This window comes from Lepidochelys kempii, chromosome 3, assembly GCF_965140265.1.
Source record: "Lepidochelys kempii isolate rLepKem1 chromosome 3, rLepKem1.hap2, whole genome shotgun sequence".
Classification (NCBI taxonomy): Eukaryota; Metazoa; Chordata; order Testudines; family Cheloniidae; genus Lepidochelys; species Lepidochelys kempii.
This window is the reverse complement of record NC_133258.1, coordinates 83436254-83454915: the sequence shown is the minus strand read 5'-3', so window position 1 is coordinate 83454915 and position 18662 is coordinate 83436254. Positions and strand designations below refer to the sequence as shown.

The 18662-nt window shown below is 41.1% G+C and overlaps 1 protein-coding gene across 7 annotated transcripts in view; it reads right to left on the bottom strand.

The window, feature by feature from the left end:
* Positions 1 to 1249: 1249 nt before the first annotated feature.
* Positions 1250 to 18662, bottom strand: part of CEP57L1 (centrosomal protein 57 like 1) — a 47391-nt gene continuing 29978 nt past the window's right edge. For 4 of the 7 annotated variants that reach the window (XM_073336982.1, XM_073336981.1, XM_073336983.1 and 1 more), the window contains 5 exons: positions 15714 to 15809; positions 14674 to 14751; positions 14337 to 14566; positions 12602 to 12746; positions 10771 to 11237 (listed from right to left, as the gene is read on the bottom strand). In XM_073336982.1, the coding sequence (XP_073193083.1) occupies positions 11013 to 11237; positions 12602 to 12746; positions 14337 to 14566; positions 14674 to 14751; positions 15714 to 15809 (774 nt within the window). In that variant the 3' untranslated portion in view covers positions 10771 to 11012. Of the gene's footprint in view, positions 1328 to 10770; positions 11238 to 12601; positions 12747 to 14336; positions 14567 to 14673; positions 14783 to 15713; positions 15810 to 18662 lie in introns of those variants that run through there. The other 3 variants (XM_073336984.1, XM_073336985.1, XM_073336986.1) reach the window with 3 other exon arrangements.

Here is an 18662-nt window from a genome sequence, read left to right as displayed (position 1 = left end):
TGTGTTGTTTCACTACTATACAAACAATTATATTAGTACTCTATCCCCGTGCTCCTTATTGTCAAAAATGGAGACAGTTACACTTTTGTTCATTTAAAAAAAAAAAAAACCCACCTTTAACTGAAGTTAGTTCTCAGTTACTGTTTAGAATATATTTAAAGGTGACTTTTTTCATGCTAGTATAGTCTTCAGTTACCTGTAAACCTTTCTTTAGTATCACCTCCCTTTCTTTTCTGAAATACGACGCGTCCTTTGGTATCGGAACAGAGCTATAGAAAGATTATCCAAAAGAATATTACAGACAGATAGAAAACAATGCAGTGTCAGTTAATTAATATATTCCTTTGTCATAATTTGAAAGGCCCAGTACAATTCAAGTGGTATAAATCAATGGTAAATATTATCCACAGTAAATATCCCTTTTTTAAGGCAGAAAAGTTTAAAAAATTAGAGAGAGAGAGAGAGACAGACCGTGTGTACACCTGGGCAGGGCTTGCAAGCCCTACTCAATTAAAATCCTCACTGAAATAAATAAAGGCTTTGCCTGAGTGACGCCTGAAAGACAGGACCCAGTATTTATTGACACTGAAGACCAAGGCTGTAAAAAGGATAAGAACCAAATCTCTCTCTCTCACACACACACAACCTATGTAGATATATTTAAAAATTTTACACACTAAAAACTATTGTAAATATTAAATATTTATACTACTAAATAAAAATGAATGTGTATGTTTTAAATACCAACCAAGTGCCCACTCCTCACTTGAGTATGAGCTGCAGAATCACATCCAAAAGCAATGTATAGGAAACCATAGTAGAACACTTAAAGACACCCCTCTTCAATGAAAGAAGTGAGAGGATTAATTAAAGCTGCAGGGAGATTTTAAATTTTGTTTTGGGATTTAAAACATAGAACGGCACTGAATTTCCAAAAAGAGTTTAGAATTAGCTTTCCCATACAACACAGTGAGTCAGTAGCAGAGCCAGGACTAAAAGAAAGAGTCAAGGTTCCTGGTTCCTAGGTCTGTGTCCAAGCCTCTAGATCACTAGGCATGTAGGATTTCTAACAAGAGGAAACAAAAGTGCGTGAAACAGACACTTATAAAATACATAATTGACATAATTGGTCCTCTTTTCCTCATTCACCAAGAGGTTTTCTTTACCTGTAAGATCTATCTGGTGTTCCCTGAAGTACCCCATTGTCTTCTATTTCTGTCTTCAGCTCTGCCAGTTGAGCAGCTAGTTCTTTTTCCAACTGCTGGACTCTCTTAGTGGAAGAGATCTTGTAAAATTCATCCATATTGTAAACCTCAGTGCTTTAAGTCTACAAGCAAAGTACAGTATAGAATATGACAAGCCTAGAGACAGGGTTTTTCCCCTCACGAGCACATTACATTAACTACATGCACAGAGATTTTCTTATATTTCCAAAGACTGAGGTTTAAAAATAAAAAAAAAACTCCACAGAGATCACAGGTTGTATGTGCTGCATATGAGATGACCATCAGGACATATATTATAATGAACATTGTGAATTTTCTTCTGGTGTGGGAAACACCAGATCCACTTGAATTTCTAAAGAAATCCCGTATTAGAAATAATTTCTATTCCTGACTCTGGAATTACACTCTTTGCATTCTTGCATTTTGGGATTTATTGAGTAAGTCTCATGGAGTTTAATCACATTGCTGCTGAGTGACCTTGGGCAAGTCACTTTCCCCTCTCTGGGCCTCAGTTTCCCGATCTGTAAAATGGAGGGATACTGATACTGGCCTCTTTTGTAAAATGCTTTGAAAGGAAAAGCTCATCGAGGGCTGAGGTGAAGCTTGGGGTTTTTGCTAAACAATCAAAATTGATAATGCAAAGTCACTTGGTGTGACACAGTCCCTCCAAAATCAATCTCTGCTCTCCAGCTGTACTATAGACGTTCAGGCAAAAACTGTTCAACTCTGATAACAAGTACACAAATTAGTAATAAGTAACAATAACCAGCATCTTATTCACACCGTATAAGATTATGGAACCAATTTTAATTTCCTGAAAACATATCATGCATTTGTTACATTGCTACTGAACAGTAACACACACATATATATATATAAGCAACCAAACGTCCACATTCTATAAGGGGATATAGAGTGTGGAATTAAATAACAACCTGGACTTTGAGTATTATTTGTATTGTGATAGCACCTACAGGCCAGGACCCTAATATGCTAGGCATGGTACAAATATATAACAAAAAGAAGGTCCCTGCCCAAAAGAGCTAACAACCTAAAGCCCCAATCCTGCAAACATTTACTCACATGAAGTCAATGATACTATTCTAAAGTAAAGTTAAGCACATGCACAAGTGTTTTCAGAACTGGGGCCCAAATTTAAGACAAGATACAACAGACTGATGTGACAAACAGACAAGGAATGCAAGGGAACAAGTAAGACAGTTATGAACAATGCCTTACCACTATCAAGTGTTTTTGATGCATCACACCATGGGGGAGTTTTAAGGGACAGACCCAAAGTCCACTGAAGTCAGTGGGAAGACTCCTACTGATTTCATTGGGCTTTGGATCAGGCCCTACAGGAGGACAATGTAGTCTCCTTGTGGATTCCCCAGATGTGGGTGAACTGATGAAAATAGAACTTTTAATCTGAAATAAGAACATATGCTCCCATATATCTAGTTTCTTATTTTGCTGCCATAAAGTTATCACAATTCTGTATGGTACTTATGTTGGGAAGCAAATGTTTCTCAGTAAATCTTTCAGTCCACACAAACATCTGTAGTTAGTTACATTAGTAAGTATCCAAGTCTTGATGGGATCCTGCCTTGCTATTTTTCTAAAAGTGTTTTTGCCAGTTTCTATTCCCAGAACACAGTGGATTTATTGAGATGTCTAATGGCCAACCCCTACTTATGCTGGGAAGAAGATTGTAACATATCTTTTCAAACTGAATTCCTTTTCTACGGAGACAAAAAAATATTTCCAGCAGGTTTAAGTAACAGAGTATTACTGGTTTCAGAGTAGCAGCCGTGTTAGTCTGTATTCGCAAAAAGAAAAGGAGTACTTGTGGCACCTTAGAGACTAACCAATTTATTTGAGCATAAGCTTTCGTGAGCTACAGCTCACTTCATTGGATGCATCGGAGTATTACTGTTTAACGTGTGCTAGTATATTTGATTAAAACCAGAAACGTAAACAGTTGTTGGATACAATTTACTTTTCTAGGTATCCCATTATATTGTTTGGCCTGTATCCTTTGTCCTGCTTTCACAGAATCATAGAATATCAGGGTTGGAAGGGACCTCAGGAGGTCATCTAGTCCAACTCCCTGCTCAAAGCAGGATGAATCCCCAATTCATTTGCCCCAGATCCCTAAATGGCCCCCTCAAGGACTGAACTCACAACCCTGGGTTTAGCAGGCTAATGCGCAAACCACTGAGCTATCCCTCCCCCAACTGAGCTATCCCAGTTGTAAACTATTGCCCTCGATTAGAGCACTAATCAGTTCTCTTGTCATTGATCATTTTATGCAAGACCAATTTGTATAACCCAGTGTAAGGGGTGATTACTCTCCTTTGGGATGGGTCATTGTAACACTTGTCTGCTGCCTCTGTAATAATATTCAAAATGCGAATGAACATAAAAAGTTAAATGTCCTTTGCATTTGAAACTATTTTCTTTCTTCTATGTATGATTTAAAAGGACTTGTAAGAGATTCCAGACCAAGCCCTCACTAAGCCAAACTTGCTGCTTGAGTAAAACAATCGGTTTGAAAACTCTCCTACATATTAATCATTTACAGAATTCAAGACTGGGATTCACAAAGGAGTCTAGGGAATTAGGTATCTAAATCCCGTTGAAATTGAACTCCAAACTCTCATAATAGGCCCTGATCCTGAAAACACTTAGGCACGTGATTAACTTTACTACTATGAGTAGTTCCACGGATATCAATGGAACGACTCATGCTAGTAAATTTAAGTACATGCCTATATGTTTGCAGGCACAGGGCCTTGGGCTCCTTTAAAAATCCCATCACAAGTAGTTAACAACTGCTTCCAATTGTAAATTTTCTAAATAAAAAATAATTTAGCTAGTCTCCCCACTCCAGGCAATGCTGAGATACTATTCCAAAACAAACTCTTGCAGTTGCTGCTTTTTAGGAATGCATTTTTCATTTCTATATTTTTTTCCTCTAGCTAAGGAAACTTTGAGGTTTACATTTTATTATCTATACTTTACCTCTTTTTAATGCATATTACAGTACATCAGTTCTGTTTTACTCTAAGAAAGGAAACCCATGTTGAAAAATTTAAACAGTTCCTGAGAACAAATAATAGTGAGACATTCATGTTAAAAATTGGTTGAACTGTTTGATGCTGAAATATAAAACATGCATAAAAGTTTTTGAAAAAAGAAAAGGAGTACTTGTGGCACCTTAGAGACTAACCAATTTATTTGAGCATGAGCTTTCGTGAGCTACAGCTCACTTCATCATGAAAGCTCATGCTCAAATAAATTGGTTAGTCTCTAAGGTGCCACAAGTACTCCTTTTCTTTTTGCGAATACAGACTAACACGGCTATTACTCTGAAAAGTTTTTGATTAAATAAATTTAAAAAAACTGTTTTATGATCAACTCACCTCTTCTCTCCAAAATCTCATCTAGACTCCAAACTGAACACGTTTGACATAAAATTAAGTAAAGATCTCAAGTAACTACCTCTCTGTCATGAACCATTTGTACCTGGTTTCCTATTCCATCTCCTCCCACTCCACAGAGACAGGCAATCTGAGCGGTGTGTAGTAACCTATTTATGTCGATTAAATATTTTATTACACATTTGCTATGCCATTCAAAAGTTGGCCCTTCCTCCATTCTGTAAACAGAACCACAGCACAAAAATCTCCATTGCCAGCTTCAGAGCCATACAATATCTGTCTAACTCCCCCGAAGTTGCTGTCTGTCAGCCGCTGCTACCAATCAACCCTTGCAGTGAGCGAAGCGTTCCGATCCTCTCCCTGCAGCAGTAACACACAACAACAGTCTGTCCCCCGCTTCCTAGAGTTAACAACAGAATCAAAATCAGGGCGCAGAGGAAGCAGCTGATACATTCGCAACTTTCCCAGCGCCTGGACAGGCCCAGGTGTAACCATAGCAACCCCAGTACACTGAAGGTTCTAAGGGGCGGGGAAGCCCAGCAGAAGGATCTTCCTGGGCTTCCAGACAGGAGCTGCAATTGCCTTTGATAGTCTCTGGCTCTGAAGGTGCAGGGACTCCCTGGCTTCTGGTGCTGTCATTGTGCAAATACGTTCACCTGGTACTTACACACAGGGGGGGAAACTCTGGTTGTTTCTTGTCTAGAGTTAACAGCAGTCGGCCTATGGTTTATTGCTTAGGTGTAGGATCCCCTGCCCTCTTGCGAGAGCTGACTGCAACCCTTTGGGCTACCTGGGACATGATATGGCCCTTAAGTGTTTAAAACTTTTTGAAAATAGGCTGCTGTGTCTGGACTAGGTACAGGGGTTCCCATAGTAGCAATGTTGGCTCTGCTAGCAACTCACTGTGTGGTAACCTTGGACTACCCCTTGTACCTTAGTTTTCCTATCATAGAATATCAAGGTTGGAAGGGACCTCAGGAGGTCATCTAGTTCAACCCCCTGCTCAAAGCAGGACCAATCCCCAATTTTTGCCCCAGATCCCTAAATGGCCCACTCAAGAACTGAACTCACAACCCTAGGGTTAGCAGGCCAATGCCCAAACCACTGATCTACCCCTCCCCTCCTTCTGAGATGTTTGTCTACTTCATAGGGATAGCAGGAAATCAGATGGTTTAAGATAAGAGGGGCTCCTAAGGTGAAATATGAACCTAAAATCAGAGCAGGCTCTTTGCAACTGCAGAATATTGCTTCTACCTCTAGCAATGCTGACTTCAGTGTATAGAAATAGGTTTCCTTTCTTCACCCAAGTCCCATCTGTACTAGGAAAATAATTAAAATGCCTTTTTAAACACTAATGTAGACAGGATTTGATATCCTTAAAAATAAAACCATGTTATCGGATCATGATCAATCCTTGGGGTCAATTTGAGGCTACCCCTACCAGTAAACATGTCTTTAAAAGGTGTGTATGCTAGTGTTTAAAATTGTGTTGGGGAACACATTCTAAAACACAACCTATTTTTCTAGTCCAGACATGCTCCATAAGAGAAATTCTAGATTCAGCCTCTGGCACAATTTAGAGGGAAACAGACCAGAAATAAACGTTAATTAAACTTGCTGGTCTCCCACCAGTCACCAAAGCTTTAAAACAATTCACTAAGTTTATAAAAGACTCCCAGTTAGTCAACTTTTTAAAAAATTAATAAATTGTAGTGAATCTGTAGACAATACGGCTCATACATGACAAAACATATGCAGTCTTCTTTCACCACTGGGAAGGTCACTAAGCACAACCCATTAGTCCAAAAGTGCTTATTAACTTTATTCCACAACAGTGCAGTGTTGTCATCTTCTGATTAAAGACCCTCTTCTGACAACACCAACTGCAAATCCCTGGAAACAGAGTTTGGCTCTACTTTTTGCAAGGCCCTATCTGCAAAAAGATTTGTGGGGACCACCCAGCTCTCTTCACACTGGAGATCAGTAGCAGAACTTCACTGAACTGCCACAACACAACAATGTTTTATTCTGGTGTATGTAGACTTATAAAATTACCCTTAATTAACATGAGTTGCAGAACTAGAATTTTGAGCTGTAATTGGACAAACCCTTCCCCTTGCTACACTCCAGATAGTATCAATGCTTATAGCCAGCAGGTTGGGCGTAGACAAGAATTCCCAGGAGAAAAAAAAAAATCTCTGTGTACTCCACGGATCTGGGAGTAGAAAAGGAAGCCATCTTTACAGCAGCTTCTATTCCTTTCCTACCATGAAGCTGCTGAAGCTTCCAGCAGGCGTGGCTAATATGCCTTTGTGTGAAAGTAAAAGGCTATTGCTCCTAGTTAATTTCATGGTGGTGGTTTTTTTGTTTGGTGATTTTATTGTTAGCTTGTTTTTAATAGGAGGTTTATTTATGCTCTTACAAAGGCACTATTTCCTTGGAAGCTTCTCATGTTGAGAATTAAGGGTCTACCTTGACAAGTTCCTTCCTTTACCTACTTCTGTTTTTAACACCGAACCACTGATTTATCCTCTTCAAAATGTTAGGGTATAGCTATATTTTGTTAGCATTACCATCTCTCCCTATCTACTCCTTGGAAGGAAAAAAGTGGTGCAGAGACAGATAGCACTAAATCAGGGATTTATTGCATCAAGGTGATTATAATATCAAATCTGTATAATTAGCTTGTGCATTCTGCCATATTTACATGAGGGGAAAGAGGAAGTAACCCTGGAGTACACAAGGGGACCTAGGCATTGCAGCACTCAGCATTACTGTGCCTAACTTTTAGGTACCTAGAAAAGTCACAAGAACAACACTGTGATCCACCACATTGAATTAGGCACCCAAGGCCCTTTATATAGCGAATGAGGAGAGATAGGCACCTAAAAATGCAATCCACTGAGCCAAGCAACTAGGTAGGCAGTCACCGAGGCCAGTCAAATGGAGATGTGGATCAAAAGGGTGTATCATAAGCCTCATCCCTCCCCTCAGAGATAGATGCCTAAATCCAGGCAGCAGGGAGACGCCCATCTCTGCTTGTGATCCATGAATGGAAAGTTGCTGCGTGGCATCAGGCATCTTAGGCACTTTTTGCAGGAATGAATTAAGCACCTGCCTCTCTCCACAATCTCTCCTGTTGAAGCTGTTCCACTAGTGGATAAATAATGAAAGATTAAGAAAGAATCATTCAAGTAGGGGGACCAGACCAAGGTCTCCCATTTCTTAGGTAGGTGCCCTAACAACTGAGCCAGAGAAACATGCTAACCTCCTCTAGCCCAATAACTGGCCCTCTCCAGACAAAGTATAAAAGAACCATTGGGCCAGAGTGCAAGAGAGACAGTCTGTGGCCCAGCAGATAGAGCATCCACTTGGGGGGGTGGGAGACCCCGGTTCAAATCAATCTAGAGAACAGGAAAAACACTGCGTTCCACCAAGCAGTGGGGAATTAATTAGGTCAGCCAGGGGAGGCAGTATGGTGACTCCCAACCCCCACACACAAGTGCTTATGCCAATCTATAGCTCCACTGAAGCGCTAACAAGCGCCTCACGTTGACAGCACAAGACAAAATAACTTTCTGAGATGTACATTATCTTAAGAAATGTGTTTGAAAGACATACTCATGAGACACCCCTGGACCTCTCAAAACCTACCACTTCACTTGCCCATTAAACTCCCCGCTGTACAGCATGCACAAAGCTCAGCTGCCACCAGGTTTCTGCACACACAGGATGCAAATACCCTATATGGCGAGTTTAAAATTTCCCCTTCAATAATAGTGGAGGGACGTGATCTCACACTCAGGGAGATGGGCAGAGTAGACAAGGGGATGGGGAGCCAAGATGAGTTGTCACATACGAAGGCCAGTGGTCTCACAGATACCGTTGACTACTCCTAGGAAGTAGTCCGTGGGAAGGCAGCAGTCCCATGGAACTCTGTTTTCCTTGTGGTTGGCTTGGTAAGTCAATGTATTTGTGAACAACTGATTACGGCCTCCAGGAACTGGTCTAGGACCCTGGAGGCTGTAGACTTGCTGATGGCAGTAGTCTGTGCAGCAATCCGCTGAAAGGATCCTGATGCCTGTATCCCCAGAGTGGTGCTGATCCAGTGGCGACCGATAGTGGCTGCCTCCTGTGTACAGTTGTGGAGAGGTTCTCATGAAGAATGTTACAAAGATGTTGGAGAGTGTCTGGGCCCAGCACATAGTACCAGATGCAGGCCCATTGAGAGATCCCCATGAAACTGTGGTGGGATTGGTAAATTCACCGGGTTGGCTGTGGTGGATAGCCTCAGCCGAGGGCTCAAGGTTGGCCTTGGCCTGAGACTGGTGGTTGGGTTGGACTGCCTCTGCCCCTGTTCTTCCTCCTCTTGCTGCCATAACTGGTGCTGCAACATGAAAATACTGTTTATCATGCTGGACCTTGCTCCCTGGCATCCCACTACCCTGCCTAGGAGCAGCTCAGCTGCCCCCCATGTCTCCCTTCTTGCTTCCTAGCCTTTTCCCAGCCCTCTCCCCGCTTCCCTTCCTTGGTTATCTGTGGTTCCCCTTCCCTACCCTAAGCCGTCTCTAATTTGTGCCCCACTAGAGGCCCCATTAGCTACCCTCTGATGTGTTAACCCAATACCTATCCCTGTCCACCTACACCTAGCACTAGCTGACTGCTGTCTCTCTAACAGATCTTGCTTCTCTCTCTCTCCCCCCTCCCCTTCTGTCACGCTCAAAACCTTGCTCACGCTCACATTCTGCCCCCTGCGCTGCATGGGCTGGTAAAAGCCAGGTACTAGCTGGTCTTGGAGCACACCTACCGGATCAGGCCCAAAATGAGAGAGAGGTATTCCTCTGCCTAGCTTCCCGATTCATAGATCGCAGTTGGGGTTAAGCAAGCAGTAGGCACCCAGCTGCCTAATGCAGGCCAGCAGTGTACATGCTCTGTACTTGGTTGCCTAGGAACTTTTACAATGGAAATGTAGGCACTGAGTCAGTTTAGGCACCTCACAGCTGAGTGGGAGTTTTATTCATCACAGTGGTGCTATGTATGCAAACTTAGGCAACAAAGTTGCTTTGTAGATCACACCCTAAGTACTAAATATTAGAAGTAGAGTGTACCTCTGTTGTACTAACAGCAGCAAGCAGCTGAGTCTGAAAACTCCACAGCTGTAGTGGATTGGGTCATTCATTACATATTTGAGTACAGACAAGGGTTCTAGGCCAGGTACACACAATGGCTTCAGCCATCTTTATACATGTTTCCACTACACGGGTTTATTACACGATTTAGGCAGGCTCTGTTAACAGAGTTCTAGGCTAGGCATCTACTTAGGTTTTTAAGGATTGGTCCCTTCCATGTATCCAGCCAAAATGATTTTAGCAATATTTATATTAAAAACATGGCTGTAGCAGCAGTATAAAATGGTGCCTTATTAGCATTAATTATAATTAGGCAGCATTAAAGAGTCAGATATGGTGGATTTTTTTTCTTTGTTTTAATAAAAAGAACCCACACTATATTTAATAAAAAGAACACACACAATACAGGACATTTAAACCCTATGACTGGCAAATGTGTCTAATACAAGCCATTGCACTTTCAGAAAAAGTACTTCGTAGACAGAAGACCTTTTTGCTCTATCACTGCAAGTGACTTATCGCCAAACTCCCTCTGCAAAACAAGCAATCTTCAACATCAGTCCATGAATGCAGGCACTAAAGTTTATGTCCTAGATAATTTTACATTACAAAATTAGTAAGTGCACGTTCATGACAGACATGGTACTTGTCTGCATTAAATTGTAAGAACCCAAGTATTCAGTCCTCACAAAAGGAAGACTCCACTTACTCCACTGGGAATTTTGGCCCTGTTAGGGCTGCAGAAGCAGGCTTTAAGTATCTCCTTAGAGCATGGAGGAAATGTGATAATCCTGAGTTTCTGACCTACATTAAAGCAGTTTTCCTTTCCTCCTCTACTTCATAATTAATTATTTTTCAGAGTGTTTGCATGTACATTGATGAGGAGGAAAGTGGGTAAAAAAAAAAACAGATTGCATTTCTTATATATTTCAAAAGATAGTTTTTAATTTTGTAAGTTAAAGAAATTGGGACACTTCATGAAACAGTTAAAACAGATATTACAAAACATGTATAGCTACAGGGAAAGTGAGTAACCCAAACCTAAGTTTCAACTGAAATTTACTATTCGGTTAGAAAATATTTAGACATGGCATAAATGAAATATTAAACATTTAATTCTGTCTAATATTTGTTAAATCCAAACCTATGAAGACGTGTCAGACTTTTTTTTTTGGCATGCCAGTAAGAGGCACTACCTATATAAATATGTAAAACTATTGTTCCCACACAATATCATCTTTTTTCAGTGTTGACTGAAGTTTCTGCACATTTTTTAATAGCTGAAGCGAGCTTTTGCTTTTCTGCACAGGACAGGATTTTGATGCTCTTCCGCTTGAAGTAACTGGAATTTCTCTTGTTCCTTTTAGGTCATCAGATTTTGGTAGGACATGAGCTGACTGTCTCTTCAATTTCTGAGCTTTTAGCTTTAATTTGTGGACCTAAAAATGAAGATATATGCATGAAAGTTTTAATGCTCAGAAAGGATATTGGCTAGAGACCCAGGCACCACTTAAGAGCAACAATCTCAAACACCAACTATAAATGAAAAAAAGAGAGGAGAGAGAGAGAGAGTTTAGCTTTCCATCACATCAGATCACTCTCCAGTCAACCCCTGTACTCTACCCCTGACAAGAAGAGTAAGGCAAGTCGACGGGAGAGTTTCTCCCATTGACCTCCCGCAGTAACTTGACCTAAGGTACATCAACTCCAGCTACGTTATTCACGTAGCTGGAGTTGCATAGCATAGGTTGACTTACCTAAGGCTATGTCTACTCTTAAAACACTACACAGGCACAGCTGTAGCACTATAGCTGCACTGTTGCAGGGCTTCAGTGTAGACACTTACTACAGCGATGGGAGCGGTTCTCCCACTGCTATAGTTAATGCACCTCCCTGAGAGGCGGTAGCTAGGGGTTAAGTCAACTTAACTACATCTCTCAGGGGTGTGGATTTTTCATATGCCCAAGAGACGTTGCTATGCAGTGTGACAAGATGGCCATTGTTAGTCTGGTGGGTCCTGTGCTTTTCTTGGCAGGGAGGTAAGGTGCCACCCTTGCCCCTGTTCTTGGGGTGTCGATGGCCCCGCTAGTGGCCCAGGAAGGTGCTAAAGGAGGGAAGCTGGGGAGGGGTCTGGGTTTGCTCCTCACTCTGAGCCCCAGCCCCTCTCAACCCCTGTGGGTTCTTCCCCTCTTCCCCCTTAGGTGGGGTACCTGCAGTGCTTAGATGCTGGGGAAGGAAGTCTCCCTCCCCTATTTGGCAGGGTCCCCCTTACTTCAGTTCTCTGATTTTCCAAGTCTCACAGCACACCTCCAATCTCCAGTCCTCTCTCCTTCCTCCTCTTCCTCTGTCTGCCTGAAGCAGGGGGGTTTATTAGTTTCCTAACAGGGCCTTAATTGATTGCAGGTGCTCCAATTAACCTGCAACCGCCTTCCCTAGTCTACAGGGAACCACGCTTTAGTCTTGAGTTTATATATTTCCCCTCTAGCACTCTCCCACTGCTCCCTGGCCCTCATGTATCATAGATATAACTTTTCAATGTAAACCAGCCCTCATCAGTTATAATATCCTACTTATGGTAATGTTTTCCACTTTAGCTTCTTTCCAGATGTTCAGTATCAGCCCTTGAATCTAAATATTTACCTAAAGCCTCAGCACCTTTGAACCTATTTGTCTTGGAATCCCAACGGGACTGTACATTCTAAAGGTAGGCACTGGCTCTCTCTCTCTAGCAACAGCATGAAAAATTATTTTCATCATATTCCAATAGTTTGCTTCTAAGTAAACTCTTTAAAAATTTCCTTACACTAGCTTGGTGTTTTTTCAACTTAGATATCTGTTCCCCTTTAATTTCCATTTGCTTTACAAGACAATCCAATTCACGTTCTAGGTCTTCACGAACTTCACAGTTTTGAGTTTCTTGTATCTGCTTCAAGAGTTCTTGATGCTCACTGTTAGAGACAAAGATATTAGACAACAGTATTGGTGGTATATTTGAACAACATTCTTCTTACATGTACTTTTGTTACATTGCACAAGTTTCAACTCCAGGAGGTCTCCCCACTAGAGAAATAAAGCAGGTTAATCACCGTGACACACAACTAATACTTTTTATACTAAATAAATACATAAAATAAAATACTCAAACGTTCATATTTTTTCCATTACTTATTTTCCTTCTACTCTGCAGATAGTATACTCATTTTGTTACATCACAACCATTTCTCTCTCAAGATTGAGGAAATAAGCACCAGAGAGTGTGCTGGTACTGCAGAATCATGCACAATGGCTATTTGGAATGTGAAAAATTAAAGATCCCATTAAAGTAAATAGCAGGCAATATACACAAAAAATGTATACTGGCCAATTCCAACCTCTATCTAAGTTGCCCCAGAGTAAGAGCACTTAACATAATTCAGAAAAAACTTGTTTTACAACCACTAATGAAAGTTATATTGTCAAATTAATCAAGTAAAATTAAGAATTCTATTGGGCAAAATTAACTGCATGGTTTGTTGCTACAGGCAATTACGGTTCCAAACATTTCACTCTACAAACTAATGATAGAAAGTGTAGTTTAGAGCTCCCTAATGCATATAGTAAAGCTAAGCTATACATTAGTTACAAAGGATAAGAACATTTCACAGTTAGAAGTTATTGATCAACAAGTTCTTTGTGGCAAAGGGCCATGCCTTCTTTTATATTTTAATACAATGCCTAGCACAAAGTGAGCACAACTGAAAATAAATAATTATTTCTTCTCTTCATAAATTCCTCCAGCTTAAATTGCTACTCTAAATCAAATATTTTCTCTGATTGGCACAAAACTAATAAGGGAGTTATAACTAGAGCTTTGTGAAGAGATTCTGCAAACAGCTTAGATTAATCAATGCCACGTGTCCTGAAATGAAGATCAACAACTATTTCAGCATGATCTGTAACATAGGAATTTTAAAATGCTATGTGGATTCAAAACACATATGCTATTTACAAGGACTAGATGGACACCAGCAGGACATCTAGTCTCCAACCCATGCAGTTGTCCTTCTGGACTAATCATGTCCCTTTCATCTCGGGCCTCTTGTCAGTCACAATAAGGTCAAAGCTGGCAACACCCCAACAGCAATATGGCTTACTCTTCTAGGTATCAGATAAAAGGTTTCTCCAAAAGAAAACCTACCATTGCGCTGTGTGTAGCTTTGAGGATAAGGATATCCTTCAGGCCTCATTTTAGACAGCCTGCTGCATGAATATCGTAAGTGCGGCTTTAAAAAAAAAAAAAAAGCCCCAAAAGTACAAAAGAACCTCCACTATCTGCTCGTGAAACTGTTTAAATGCAAGGGCTATAAAAACTTCCCAATGAGAGAAAATCCTATCTGCAAGATCCACCCAAACCCCACTCCCCAAATATTTTTAGACCCAAACATGCTCTAGTACAACCTCTAAATAGCCCTCACATGGCTTCAAAATTGCAGCCATTTTTACTCAGAGCATCACAGTCTTTTTATCCTTTGGGAGATAATACACAGATACATACTTACAAGCTCATTTGGCCTAGCTCATCTTGTATCGCCAGCAAAAGGTCAGATAGATTTTCAGTGACAAAAGATGATGTGGAACAAGAGGATACAGATTTGCATGCAATAGTTCGTCTAGAAATCCTGTGTTCAGCTGCTTCTGGACACCGTGACAAGACACGTGGACTACGATGTTTCATCATATGTAAGACACTTTGTACATTTGCACTAACAGAATGGCTGGAGCTGGCAGACTTGAGAGGAGAAAAGGAAATTAGCTATAATTAAGGTAATTAATGGAAAAATGTTCATTTAAAAAGAACGTGGACACATGTTTAAATGAGAATCTAATCAGGCTCACCTTCCCAGCCACAAAAGGCAGCATCCCAGCCTTTAGGCAAAATTGTGGAGGATGTACTTTCTTCAGAGCAGATTTTTTCTGACAGACGGTAGACAGAAGACATGTTTGCCTAACAGTGCAACCTTAAAATTATTCTTTCAAATTAGACTGTAAACGGTTTGAAGCAGGGGCTGTTTTTGTTATGTCTTTGAGCAGTGTCTAACACAACAAGGTCCTGCCCCATGACTGAGGCTTATAAGTGCTACCACAATACAAATAATAAAGAAGAGGGTAACCCAAGTATTTTGTCAACAAACCTTTCCCCCCCCCCCCCCCGCTCCAGTGAGAACAAGTCTGAGCTACACTTAGGCAACAAATCTTTCCATACAAAAGCAGTGCTCCATAATAGCCGGTGAAATATGCAGTCTCAATTCATCTCCTTTAATGGGTATTAAAGTTTTCCTACTTCTCCCCAATATAGAAGAATTTCCAATAAGACTGAGATCTAGTACACCGTTAATCTGACAACTCGGTAGTAGATTACGATTTGAGAAATTTAGCACTGTCTCTGTGGCATTTAACAGACTCAGTTTTACAAGTCATGTCATTTTAGCAGACCTGCAATGCCTATGGATGAAAAGAATGCAGTGGGTGAAGTTCATCTTGCCTTCAGTATGACACTTGCTACAGCATTTCAAAAAAAAAAAAAAAAAAAAATCCTAATTCAAGTGGTCTTTGAAAGTAAATTCAAAAATCGACTAAGGGCATGAACACAGGCCAGTGAAATGGCCGCGCATAGTTTAAGGTTCTGCTGGAGTGGGCAAGTTTTCTATTTTAAAAGTAGGCTTTACCACATTAAACATATTTTAGTTATCTAAAGAGAGGGAAAAACAGCATGTTATATTTCCAGAGTAAATGACAGAGTATAGAGAGCCAACAGAACCCCACCCATCACCACTTTTCCAGTAGCATCCCCATCACTCCATGAATGAGATGCTACAAAAATAAGAGAGGCATGTTAGAGACATCATCACTGTGCAAATGACAAACTTGCATGTTACCTTTGCAGTTTTCTTTTTCCGGTTTTTCTTTTTTGGCTCATTTTGAGGTGACACTGAAGACATTAAAATTCTATTTATCTCAAGCCCAGTTTGAAGCTATAGTAATGAGAATAAAGTATTTAAATATCAAAATTTTTTAAATAGCACAGATTGAATCTTCATCCACACATGAAAGAGGATTAATTAGATGCATTACTAACTGAACTCTCTGGGAGGCAGGAGGATTATAAAAAAGAGGATATGGAGACTGAATAGGATACAGGATGTCATGGTATCAAATATACCTTGCAACGCTGCCTGAGAGATTGCTATTTCCAAACCCAAGTACAGCAACTGTATCTCTTGGACTACCACAACTAATGCTGCAGTGAGCTAGGGATATGGCCATTTAAAGCGGGAAGAGGTTTGGACAACATAGGAATGGACATACTGGGTCACCAATGGTCCATCGAGACGAGTGTCCTGTCTTGCAACAGTGGCTAGAGCCAGACACTTCAGAGCAAACCAACAGAATAGGGCAATTGAGTGATCTATCACCTGTCATGCAACATTTAGCATCAGTCCCATTGTCCAAGTGAGGGTTTTTTCTAGGGATTACTTTATAATTACTGTTGTCTATACAAGATTAGTGTAATAGGGCAGTTACCATTCATCCCTTTAAGGGATGAGGCCTCTGTCTTTGCACATATAAGCAGACCTGGCTAAAAGATACAGTAGAACTATCATCAGCTCAAACTACCCCAGCCAGATACTTCACTGAGCGTGAATCAAGAGAAGGTTGAAGAGAAAAGTCATGGCACCTGACCTGTAACAGAAGGTTTCCCACCCCAAAACCAACTCTGATAGATCCTGGATTATGGTAAAGTCTGACTAGTAGTCAGCATTCTGATCACATTACTGCACCAGAGTCCTTTCTTGAACTGATGGAGTCTCTCTGCAGTGGCACTGAAGACAAATTAATTGCTCTAGGCAAGCTTTGTATTATGTATTTTTTTTAATAAGGTCAGACATGCACAGAAGGCTTATGTGCTAGCAAAACCAGTTAAGGGAGAGACCCAGAGGATTGTGTTTTGGACTGTGGCATTCAGTTGAGTCCTTGAGGTGTGGGGTAATTCTACAGTTCCTGACTGATGGAAGCCAGTGAGGTTGTGGTGGAACTGCCGTAGGAGGCGACTGCAATGGTGAAAATGGGTAAGGAGCTAGCTTCTCTTATTGTAAAATGCTGTCATATGTAAAACACGGGAGGTAATTGTCCTGCTCTGTTCAGCACTGGTGAGGCCTCAGCTGGAGTACTATGTCCAATTCTGAATGCCACACTTTAGGGAAGATGTAAATAAACTGGAGAGAGTCTAGAGGAGAGCAACAAAAATGACAAAAAGGTTTAGAAAATCTAACCTATGTGGAGAGGTTAAAAAAAAAGTGAACGTTTAAATCTTAAGATAAGATGACTGAAGGGGGACCTGATAACAGCCTTCAAATATGTTATGGGGCGTTATAAAGAGGACAGCGATCATTTGTTATGTGTTGACTACTGAAAGTAGGACAAAATGTAACGGGCGTAATCTGGAGCAAGGGAGATATAGGTTAGATATCATGAAAAACCTTTATAAATTATACAGTTAGTTAAATTCTGGAATAGGCTTTCAAGGTAGTTTGGACAAACACTTGACAGGGATGGTCTAGGTGTACTTAGTCCTATTTCAGCACAGGGGGCTGGACTAGATGACCTCTTGAGGTCCCTTCTAGATCTACATTTCTGTAATTGTTAGGTCTGTGCAACACAAGAGCTGAAGAGTAAGTATTCTTCTACAATAAACTCCAAAAAGAACTGCCCTCTTTCAAAACGGCTGCAACCTAGTATAGTTCTCAATGAGAAAAGGAGTACTTGTGGCACCTTAGAGACTAACCAATTTATTTGAGCATGAGCTTTCGTGAGCTACAGCTCACTTCATTGGATGCATACCGTGGAAACTGCAGAAGACATTATATACACACAGAGACCATGAAACAATACCTCCTCCCACCCCACTGTCCTGCTGGTAATAGCTTATCTAAAGTGATCATCAGGTTGGGCCATTTCCAGCACAAATCCAGGTTCTCACCCTCTGCCCCCCCACACGCAAACTCACTCTCCTGCTGGTAATAGCCCATCCAAAGTGACCACTCTCCCTACAATGTGCATGGTAATCAAGGTGGGCCATTTCCAGCACAAATCCAGGCTCTCTCACCCCCGCCCCCAAAACACACACACACACTCACTCTCCTGCTGGCAATAGCTCATCCAAACTGACCACTCTCCAAGTTTAAATCCAAGTTTAACCAGAACATCGGGGGGGGGGGGGGGTGTTAGGAAAAAACAAGGGGAAATAGGCTACCTTGCATAATGACTTAGCCACTCCCAGTCTCTATTTAAGCCTAAATTAATAGTATCCAATTTGCAAATGAATTCCAATTCAGCAGTTTCTCGCTGGAGTCTGGATTTGAAGTTTTTTTGTTGTAAGATAGCGACCTTCATGTCTGTGATTGCGTGACCAGAGAGATTGAAGTGTTCTCCGACTGGTTTATGTTATAATTCTTGACATCTGATTTGTGTCCATTTATTCTTTTACGTAGAGACTGTCCAGTCTGACCAATGTAAATGGCAGAGGGGCATTGCTGGCACATGATGGCATATATCACATTGGTGGATGTGCAGGTGAACGAGCCTCTGATAGTGTGGCTGATGTTATTAGGCCCTGTGATGGTGTCCCCTGAATAGATATGTGGGCACAGTTGGTAACGGGCTTTGTTGCAAGGATAGGTTCCTGGGTTAGTGGTTCTGTTGTGTGGTATGTGGTTGTTGGTGAGTATTTGCTTCAGGTTGCGGGGCTGTCTGTAGGCAAAGACTGGAGGCTACGACTGCTCATAGCGAACATGCCCACTTTTAAAATGACTACTGTCTCTCAGTGT